This window comes from Pongo abelii, chromosome 21 (assembly GCF_028885655.2).
Source record: "Pongo abelii isolate AG06213 chromosome 21, NHGRI_mPonAbe1-v2.0_pri, whole genome shotgun sequence".
Classification (NCBI taxonomy): Eukaryota; Metazoa; Chordata; class Mammalia; order Primates; family Hominidae; genus Pongo; species Pongo abelii.
In genome coordinates this window covers 33,826,015-33,837,043 of record NC_072006.2, presented here as the reverse complement: position 1 = coordinate 33,837,043, position 11,029 = coordinate 33,826,015, and the positions used below count along the sequence as shown (strand labels likewise).

Below are 11,029 nucleotides of genomic sequence, written 5' to 3'. Positions count from 1 at the left end.
TCATCACCTCCTGCTCCACACCTACAGAGGTGAATATAAAAATGATAAAATCATGTTAATCGATGTCAAATTACACTTTAAAACAAGAAACTAGTCTCTATATATGACATGAAGTGTAATAGCAGCTGTTGTTTATTGCAGATGTCCTGTGCTCCAGATACTGTAATAAGCATTTCATGTCAGTTACCTCATTAATTCCTCACTCTGGTCCCATGAGATTAGCACTACCATTAACTTTCTTTTATAGGTGAGGAAACTTGAAGCACACAGGCAATGATAAATTTGCTCAACATCACCCAGCTTTTAGAACTAGAACACACGTTGTCACACTCCATGGCCTTCACTATTAATAGTTGTACTATGACACCTCTCATAAGAAGGGAGAGACATCTCTCAGGAAGGAAGCAGAGAAGAAGCTATAACCCCAGTTAGGAGCAGCCCCCATAGCAAGGTCGGGATAGGTGCCATGCTCCACAAAGTGCTGACAACCCATGATCACTCAGGGCATTATTCCTGGAAAGACGACAATGAAAGGAGTAATCACTAAACATGTGTGGAAGAGTGGCATCATGAAAGATAAATAATATATTCAAGAACAATAACTCAAAAACAAAAACAGAAATGAATATAACATCTCAGAAAATATCTCAGAAAATAAAAGTATAAAATGTGAAGAAGTTTTTAACATTAGCATATTTAGAAACCTTATAGAGCTAACAAAAGGAAGGTAAATCCATAAAACAACATCAGTCATGTATGAAACAAGAATAGGCAGGCATGCAGTAACAACAGGTATCTGAGAAAAGTAATAAAACAGACAATTTTGAAGAAACATAATTAGTGCTAAATTGTTTAAAAAATAAATAGGTTGATGTATTAATCTGTTCTTGCTATAATTGTTATAATGAAATACCTGAGACTGGGTAATTGATAAAGAATACAGGTTTAGTTGTCTCATGGTTCTAGAAGCTTTACAGGAAGCATAATGCTGGTATCAGCTTCTTGGAGGTCTCAGGAAACTTACAAAAATGGCAGAGGGTGAAGGGGAAGTGGGCATATCATATATGGCCAGAGCAGGAGGGAAAGAGAGAGTGGGGAGGTGCCACACACTTTTAAACAAACAGATATCATGAGAACTCACTCAGTATCATGAGAACAACACCAAGAGGGAAATCTGACCCAAAGGCCCAGTCACCTCCCACCAGGTGCTACCTCCAACATTTTCTCCTGCCCACTTTCAAATATCACGTCCTTATCACATTGCAAAATACAATCATTCCTGCAACAGGCTTTTGCCTGGATATCTAAGCTTTTCCATATATCCTCTGACATCTAGGCAGAGGTTCCCAAGCCTCAACTCTAGTACTCTGCATACCTGCAGGCTTAACATCACATGTAGCCACCAGGGCTCATGGTGGGCACCCTGAAGCCACAGCCCAAGATATAATGGAGCCCCTTTGAGCTAAGGCTGGAGCTGGAGTGAATAGGATGCAGTGAGCCACGCCCCAAGGCTGCACAGGGCAGTGGGCCCTGGGCCTGGCCCTCAAAACCATTCTTCCTTTCTAGGCCTCTGGGCCTGTAATGAGAGGGCCTCTGAAATGCCTTTGAAGCCTTTTCCCATTGTTTTGGATATTAGCATTTGGCTTCTTTTTACTTATGCTAATTTCACAGCCTGCTTGAATTCCTCTCCTGAAAATGGGCTTTTCTTTTCTACCGCATGGCCAGGCTGCAAATTTTCCGAGCTTTTATGCTTTGCTTCCCTTTTAAATATAAGTTCGAGTTTCAAGTCATTTCTGTGCTTACATATATGAATTAGGCTGTTAGAAGCAGCCAACTCACTTCTGGAATGCTTTGCTGCTTAGAAATTTCTTCCAGCAGATACTCTAAATTGTCACTTTGAACTTCAATGTTTCATGCACTCACCCCACAGTTCCACATGATTAACAGGAAGCATGACTGGGAGGCCTCAGGAAACTTACAATCATGGAGGAAGGAGAAAAGGAAGCAGGGAGTTTCTTCATATGGTGGCAGGAGAGAGACAGAGAGACAGTGAAGGGGAAAATGCCACACACTTCAAAAAACCAGATCTTCTGAGAACTCACTCTCACAAGAACAGCAAGGGGGACGTCTGACCCCATGATTCAATTACCTCCTACCAGGCTCCTCCCACAGCACACACAGATTATAATTCCAGATGAGATTTGGGTGGGGACACAGATACAAATCATATCACTCCATATCAGAAATATACAAGAAAAGGGCAAGCACTCTTCCAACAACTCTTGATACATTTTTACAAAGAAACAACACTTGAACTCTCAATGTTTCTAATGCTTTGAATTGTAGTGCACAAATAAATATTTATTCCATTATATTTTCATTGTCCTTCACATTTGTAACTGAGAGTGTGAGAGTTTCTAACATTTTGACAAAAAATGATAAAGGTCACAGAATGATCATTGTTTTTCTGATTGGATATGGAGACTACTTTCCTGGGTTTCAGGTTGCACAGTCATTTTTGCAATCCTGCACTGCCATGAAAAGCGAGGGCTGCCAGTATTCACCATAATACTTATGGAAATAAGGGCTAAAAAAATTAATTAGGATTAGAGAAATTGGAATGCCAGGATAGAGAAAAGAAATAATATTTTCTACAGGGTAGTTTACACGAGGTGCCTTTAATAAAGTGACATTGAGCAGAGACTTGAAGGAGGGAGAGCAGGAGCCATGCAGCTGTGTTGGGGAAGAAGCAGAGAAGTGATATGATTTGACTTTTCCAAAGAATCACTGTGGTTGAAAAATGAAAGCCAGAGGAGTGGTCCCCAAAGAGATGATGCTGGCTGGCACAGGGACTGGTGGTGGAGGTGAGAAGTGTGCAAATTAGGAATGTAACTCAGAGGTGTCCAGCAGCATGCTTGGACTGGAGCTAAAAAGCAATTGTTAAATTTCAGGAATTTTGCAATCTGGTTGTTTAACTGTTGGTAGCTTGAAACTGGTCATGTTGGGAGTTATTGCACTACAGAAATTGGCAAGCGCTACAGAACAGTTTTTGTTTTTTCCCTGTCAGAAAGTCCATTGTTAAACATTTACCATCTCACATAAATGGAAATAAGCATTTTGGAGGCAGAGCTGAATACGAGGTGTAAAGGGAAGTCAAGGAGAACTCCTAGATGTTGGACTGTGGCAGCATTTCTACCATGAACAGCAGGGATGGGAAGCCTGCAGGATGCCAGAAGAAATACTGTCCCCATCACAGAGAGAGAAGGGAGAGCTTCTTTCTCTTTGGGTGTGAGGTGTAGGACGCTTGGGCAAAGAGGAAGGAGAATCATTTTTTTTTCTTAAAAATAGTATAGGGATTCATGTGTATGCAGGATGCAATAGAGAACCTCCACAAGGCTGGGGATTTGGGGTAGGCAGGAATCCAGAAGATGGGATAACTCTTGAGAGCCTGGAGAGAGTCTGTGATTTATGGCCAGTCTGAAGGTGATGGATGGGAGGAGTCCTGGTGTGTTTAGATTTGGCGTGCTTCTCACATTTTAGGGAGGTGCCGTGAGTCAGTGCCCAGGGCCCAGTCCCATGGCCCCTGCTCAGGACAATCAGTGCAGACCCTGCTCTGGGGCATCATGGTCTTGTGAAGGAGGAACAGGAGCGTGTGGGCAGGCAGACGTCCTGGGATTGGAAGCGTTAGGAGCTCAGTCTTGAGAAGGTTCTTGCCAGCTCCTTCTGTCACGCTGAGCCTCTCAAGAAAGGAAAAAGGCAGCAGAAACTCAGGGTCCCACATGGCAGGGGAGGAAGGAAGGAGCTGTGGGAAAACATATCCACATTTATTCTTTTGCTCATCTTTCAAGAAATGTTTCCTGAGAGCCTGATATGTCCCTGGTGCTGGTCTCCTCTTGGGATGCCTGTTGTGGGCGGACAGGCAGGCCTGAGATAGGACTCTGCCAGCTCAGCCCTCCTCCCAAGTCCTGATGCTCCCTCCTCCCTCCCTTCCACTCATGCACACAGAGAGTCAGAGCAAGAGCAGTCCTCAGAGCAACCCATCTGGGGTTTCTCAACGTTACTCTACAGCGGGGATTCCTTTAGCTCCATGGAGTCCCAGCAGTGGCCTGGAAGGGACCACCCACTCAGTTGGCCCTCACTTAGAGCCCTCTGTCCACCTTTTCCATGGGACTCCTAGGCCACTGGGGACACCTTTGAACCCCCTTGAAGCATCCCACATCCTGTAGCACCCTTGAGGCATCTCACCTCTTGCACACCTCATGGGGGTTGGGAGCCTCTTACATGGTTCCCTGAGACTCCTGAGTATCCTGAGGGAGCCCTGTCACCTTCTGTAAACTCCGCTGGACCTGAAGCTGCATGGCATGCGAGCTGGGCCCTCCTGCTGGCCTTGCCCTTCTGGGGGAGCCCTTGGTCAGTCCTCCCTCTCCCACACTTACATTCAGGCTTTCTGTTTCCAGTAGATGTAAACGGCAGAGACACCAACCACCAGTAGCAGCTTGGAGCCCAGGGGGAGAGCTATGAGGAGTGGAGCAGTAGGAGGCAGTGCTAGGCCTGGAAATCAGGGAAGAGGAGGAGCCATGAGAGGGGCCACCCGGGAGCTCATCTCAGGGGCCTCCATTTACCCCATCTGAGGCTACCTGGGCCCATCAATCATCTGAAGTTTTTGAACTTGCATCCTGCTCTGGCTTCCCTGACTCCAGCCGAAAGCAAAGGCCAGGGAAAGTGGCTCCTCATTCTCACTCACCCTGTCCCAGGCTGTCAGCTTATCCTCCTGGAGGGAAAAGGTAGAGAGAGTGTGTGCTCAGGTATTCATATATGTGGCAACTGTGTTCCTCACTTGATCCTCACAAGCCCGTGGGGCAGGGATTATTATTCCATTCTGATGGGGAAACTGAGGCCAGAGAGTTTAGGGAGTGTCAGGAGATTAGTGGGATCCAAACCTAGGGAAGCCCATCATTATGTCACCAAGGATGACTCGTGAGTCCAAGACAAGTCCAACACCCCAGGGTCATAAGAATGATTAGGAAAGTGTGGGCAGGTGGTGTGAGGATGGATTCAGAGTGAGAGAGTTGCGTGCTGCCCTTCTTAGCCCCAGGGGCAGGGAGAGGACCCCATATTCTCATGATCTCAGGGAGCCCTCCAGGGACAAGACCCAGTGAAACTTGCTGGCTGGAAAATTCCCTGGTGAGTCAGGGAATGGGCCTCATGCTTGGAAGGGCCTCAGACATCATCTCTCCTACCTCAACCCCAGTGCAGATGTCATCTGAAATATTTCTGTTGGACACAGAGAGTCAGATCTACAGAAGCACATGTTTGGACTGTTTGCATTTTTTACATAAGGGGTTTTGGATGTTAAAAGTAACAAATAAAGGTATTAATTTTTTTTTTAAATAAAATGGTGCTGGTGGGTCCTTAAGGAAGGAATGGTGACCTCAGCATCTGTGGCTCCTGGGGTGTTGCAGGCCAGCAGTTCTCAGCTGGGTGGCTGTCTGGGGCTTTCTCTCCCTTGAGGAGAGTTGCACTGCCCAAGTTTACTCCTTCTAGGGGACAGCCCACAGGAGAGAGAGACTGCACTGGGAATATGAAGGACTAGCCCCTCCCCTCAATTTGAGACAACTGTACAGGACCCTCAGGCCCTTGGCCTCTCTGCAGGAGCAGCTGCATCTTTGTCCTGCCTGCACTGTGGCTCAGCACCTCCCTCCTCCTACACTCCTGCCTCCTCATTCCTGAGGCATGTTGACCCTGACAGCACTTTAGGACGCTTCCTGCATTCCTTTATCCATCCCCAGTTGGCCTCCCAGAGAAACTGACCTTGGGTAGTGGTTTGGAAAGCAGACTCTAAAATATAAGTGTGCTGATTACTCATCAGCTGGCAATGAGGACCCCAGGGCTGGTGGTGAGTGGAGCTGGACAAGCCCTGACTTGCCGTTGTGTTGCAGTTAATAACATTTTCACTGGCAGTAAACTGGGATAGTGTTACCACAGGAAGGAAATTCCTTGCCATCAGATTTTTGAAAACAGATTGGGAAATGGTAGTTATAAGAACTAAGGTGTTAGCTGCTGCTGGGCATCAACCCTTGTGAGAAAGACAACGAGAAGATAAGAGTGAGTCATCATAAGTTAAAGTTCAGCTGGAAGCCAGAGGACTTCTTGGCAGCACTGTAGATTCTTATTTCTTGGAGCCACAGGGCAGCAGGAATAGAGAATTGGGTCTTGGGCATCATAGAAGAGTAGCAGAATCACAGTGGAGGATGAATCTCACTTTCAATGGCTGCTATGCTGGGATAGGGCCCTGATGGGGAAGTTGTGGGACCCTGAAATGTGGGAGGAGACATTTGGGTCAAACCACTCAAAGATTCTCAGTTGACTTTGGAGTTACTGGGGAGAATTGCATTCCTATTTTTATTCTTTTCACAAATATTTCATTCTGTCAAATAAAAGGCATTAATTAAGGATAAAGCTTTAACGTAGAGCCAAGAGTTTGTAAGAGCATTGGAATCACACCTGCTAAAGATCAAGCCATAGTATGTTGCCGTAGATAGACCTGGATAACAATCGAAGCCAGGGTTTGTGGGATTTGATCTCTCTCACATCGAGTACTTTAATTAAATAGCCAATGAGAACAGGTTTGCAGTTGAGGACTTTCAACCAGCTAATGAACTGTTTCCAAAAACAGACTTTTGTGAAAGTCCCCTATAAAAAACCTTTCCTGCATTTCCATATAGGACACTATTCAGGGTTTCGCTGACCCAGTGTACCCAAATTGCACCTCTTTATTTTTCAAATAAATGCTATTTCCTTTGGCCTTCCTAACAATCATTTTGTTGTTGTTGTTGTTGTTGTTAGTTGGTCTAACTGGCTGCAAGTCCTAAATTTGAAAATATAAAATTTGTTTTTGGAATCTGGATTTTCAGTTAGGTCAGGTTTGGGTCAAAAACAAGGATCACTGAGTACTAAGAAAGCCAAAGGTGGTTAATTTTTTCATCATTAATTAATTACGGGAGACAAAGACCCAGGCCACACCACCAGGCAGAAACCTATTCTGGGCCCTGAAAGCAAACACATTGGAGAATCAGAACAACGAGTGCAGTTTCTCCCTGTAGATGAGTTTAAAGGGTGTCTGCAAATTTCTAACTGTTACATTGAACCTTCTGCCGTCCTCTTAGAAAGCACATATTATACATGTTTGCTTTTGCCAATATTAACTTGCTCCCTAATATGCATGAAATATTGTGAGAGTACAGTAAGGAGGGTGTCACTTGAATATGTCAAGTCTTTGAGACACCAGCAGCATGGGTGTCCCTAGAGGGCTGGAGGCTGTCTTCAGTTCTGATTTATTGAGGGCTTCTTGGCAGCCTGATGCTGGCTGCTCTCTCTGTACCTCTCAGCACTTCAATCCTCCTTCTATTTCTTAGAGGGGGTTCTCATGTGAGCCCTTGTGTAGGGTGAGACTCTGAGAGGATCCTTGCTGGCCAAGGCCCAAAAGTAGATAGAAATCCCACCCTGGGAAGATGAGTGAGGGTAAATGCAAGGGCATAGCCTGGCATGTAGTAGGTGCTTAATAAATAACCCCTGTGACTGTAATCATGAGGTTTGATCATTACTGCTTCTGGAGCTGCATAGCTATTCTTTAGGCAACAGAACAAAGAGGAGCAGAAACACCAAGGAAAGGCTCAAACCCTACTCACCGCAGCTGCCAGAAAAAACCCAAATGATAAAAGGAACAGCAACCACCATGTTTGGCGAACTGGCTTTCAAGTAAGATCACAGGGGAAGCTGGAAGCATTTTGGAAGAAGGAGGGAAAAGATACCTCAGTGACATCTGGGAATGCTGAGGGAGGGAGGCTTCTGGGGCTGAGGAGTGAGGATTTGCTGGGACTCCAGCACATGTTTAGATACAAACGTTTTCAAGACAGAAGGTTCCCCAGCCCTGAGGCTGCATCTGAGCCAGGCTTTGTCCCAGTCTCCTATCTTGGGCCCTGAGGCCAGTAGCATGGGAGGGGTCCTGTTCAGGCTTCTGGGGCCTCCCAGAATGTTTCCAGAATGCCTGTTTTGAAGCACCCATGACCCAAAAAGGTGTTCTCAAAGTCCCAAAACCTGGGGCACCACTTTTGCTAGGGGGCTGTGTATGAGAATCTTCTGGGGCCATTAAGAACTTTAGATGCCCAGGCCCACATTAGACCAATTAAATTGGCATTTTTAGGGGGGATCCTGGGCCCAGCTTTGTAAACTTTTTTGTTAATAGTTTTCCCCAGTGATTGTAATGAGCAGCCAAGGTTGAAAGCCACTGGACCCCAACCCAAACCCCATTTATACTTGGGGCCTAGAGACGCCCTGACCTGTCTGAGGTCACACAGCTTCACCCTAACACAGCTCACATTTATTGAGCATTGACTGTGTGTTTGTTGAAGACCCTAAGCATTTTATACAATTTCACTCCTTCAGACTCTGCCCAGTCTGTGCGGTCAGTGTTACCATCAAAGGGTGAGGACATCGAGGCCTATGGTGGCAAAGTGCCTTGTCCCAGGTCACAGAGCCAGGAGGTGGCAGAGCCGGGAAGAGGCCCAGGCAGCTGGGATACTGCCTGTGTTCTCCTAACGACAGTTCTGCAGAAGCTCAGTAATAACCTGAACACCACCACCATCAGGGGCTCTGTACACATCCTCTCCCATCCTCACAGAACCCAAAATGGGCCATGATAATCAGCATCGCACCGATGGGGAAACCGAGGACTCGAAGGCAAGACTGGTCCAAGATCACACGATCTTGAAATAACACCTCACTTTGGGGGTGCCTACAGTGTGCTAGGTGATTTACAGAGAGAACCTTAACCTTACCACTTTCCTAAAGGAGTCCATGATTGTCTCTATTCTACAGATGAAGATGCTGTAGCTGAACAAAATGAAGGCACTGTCTCCTAATTCTCCATGTGTCCCAGTGGGCATTTCCTGTGTCCCACCAAGCACTTATGTCCATTAACAGTGCAAGAGTTTTAACTTCTTGAGCTCCAACACTGACCGCCACCTCAATTGTCCCTTTGAGATTTTAGACTTCATGCAATGTTAGGGAGAAGCCTCCCTCCTGGGTGCCCAGGCCTGGTTACCCTGCAGCCATAAGCAAAAGACAGAGGGCTCCTGACAGCCGGAGGGGAGAATCTCAACTCTTGCTCACATGGGCCCCAAACACTCTCTAGGAAATGCCTCATCTCCTCATCCTTAGTCCTCAGCACCATGAGCAGGCAAATACATGCTCTGCTGGGCTGCATGAGGCTGGACTCTGCTCAGTGGATGCTGCTGAGCGAAGGAGAAACAACACAACACAGGGAAGAGTCCTAAATGCTTCATGTGTGCTTAGACCTGTCCTTTAGGAACCGGCTTGACATATCATGAGACACGTGCAGGACCTTTCTGATGGGAGTGTAAAGACAGCCCCTCCTACCCTTACAGGGTTTTTGTTTTTGTTAAAAATGTTTGAAGTGGGGCTGGGCACGGTGGCTCATGCCTGTAATCCCAGCACTTTGGGAGGCTAAAGCGGGTGGATCACCTGAGGTTGGGAGTTTGAGACCAGCCTGAACAACAAGGAGAAACCCTGTCTCTACAAAATACAAAATTAGCCAGGCATGGTGGCCTATGCCTGTAATCTCTGGTTGCTACATCATCTAGGAGGGAAATCAGGCAATATTCTCAAATATTGCCTATCCTCTGACCTAGGACACTATCCTCTGACCTAGGAACGCCACTTCCAGTGGGTTTTTTTTAATGCTTTTTGCTGTAGAACTGAAAAATGCAAGAGTTTAGAAAGATAAGGTTGGAGCGTTTCTCCACACTTGAAAAACCATAGCTGAGTGTTGCAGAGACAAGGGCTGAGTCAGGCTGGGGGGTTCAAACCTTGGCTCCCTGACCTGCTCCCAAGTCAGGTCTCCTTTTTTAGCCTCAGTGTCCTCATCTTTAAAGGAGGTAGCAAATGGCTCCTCCCTCATAGCACTGGTTGTAAGGAGACTCTGGCACAGCTGCTGCTCTCTGGCTCCCTTCCCCACCTCCCTCCTTTCTCATCTAGCTCATCATTTAGGCTGAGAGCATGGCAAAGAGGAGTGAGCACTTCACTAGGAGTTAGCAGATCTGAGTCACACCCGAGCCACCACTGGCTGTGACTACCTGGGCTGGGGAGGCACCACCTGGAAACTTCAGTGTCTTTGCCAATGTTATCTGCACAATCAGGATAAAGCCACCTTCCTTGTCTAAGTTCAATGGTTGTGGGGAGCTGATTTCAGTCATTACTGGGCAATGTATATTTTCATATACATACATGTACATGAAAGCATCATGTTTTAAGCTTTACGTGTATACATTTTTTAAAAAGCTGTCAGTAAAGCTATGCGTCTTCTGGAGGTTCTGTTTTTTGCCTTTCCAAATTCCAGGGGCTGCCCACATTCCTTTCTCACAGTTACATCTTCCCATCACGCTAACCTCTTGCTTGCACCCTCACAAATCCTTCTCTAGGAATTAATCTCCTTCCTCCTTCTTGTAAGGACCTTTCTTATATATTGTGTCCACCCTGATGCTAGAGCCAGATGTTAAAACCACTGTCTTAAAAATGTTTGAAGTGGGGCCGGGCACGGTGGCTCATGCCTGTAATCCCAGCACTTTGGGAGGCTAAAGCGGGTGGATCACCTGAGGTTGGGAGTTTGAGACCAGCCTGAACAACAAGGAGAAACGCTGTCTCTACAAAATACAAAATTAGCCAGGCATGGTGGCCTATGCCTGTAATCTCTGATTGCTACATCATCTAGGAGGGAAATCAGGCAATATTCTCAAATATGAAAACACACTATCCTCTGACCTAGGAACGCCACTTCCAGTGGGTGTCTCCTGCCTGAGTAGGGTGACACATGTACAAAGTCATCCATTGCATGATTGCTTTAGTAGCTAAGGTTGGGAATAACTTACATATCCATCAACAGAAGACTGTAAAATAAATTTTGATATTTCCATAGACTGGAGTATTTTTCAGCTGCAAACACACTGGAGCA

The 11,029-nt window shown here is 46.2% G+C and overlaps 1 protein-coding gene across 1 annotated transcript in view; it reads right to left on the bottom strand.

The window, feature by feature from the left end:
• Window positions 1–2,324: 2,324 nt before the first annotated feature.
• The window catches only part of LOC100458517 (signal-regulatory protein gamma), a 60,383-nt gene continuing 51,678 nt past the window's right edge, over window positions 2,325–11,029 (bottom strand). Inside the window, exons 3-4 of the mRNA XM_054541703.2 lie at window positions 4,437–4,551; window positions 2,325–3,802 (exon numbers count right to left, since the gene is read on the bottom strand). Coding sequence (XP_054397678.1) covers window positions 4,439–4,551 — 113 coding nt within the window. The 3' untranslated portion in view covers window positions 2,325–3,802; window positions 4,437–4,438. The remainder of the gene's footprint in view (window positions 3,803–4,436; window positions 4,552–11,029) is intronic.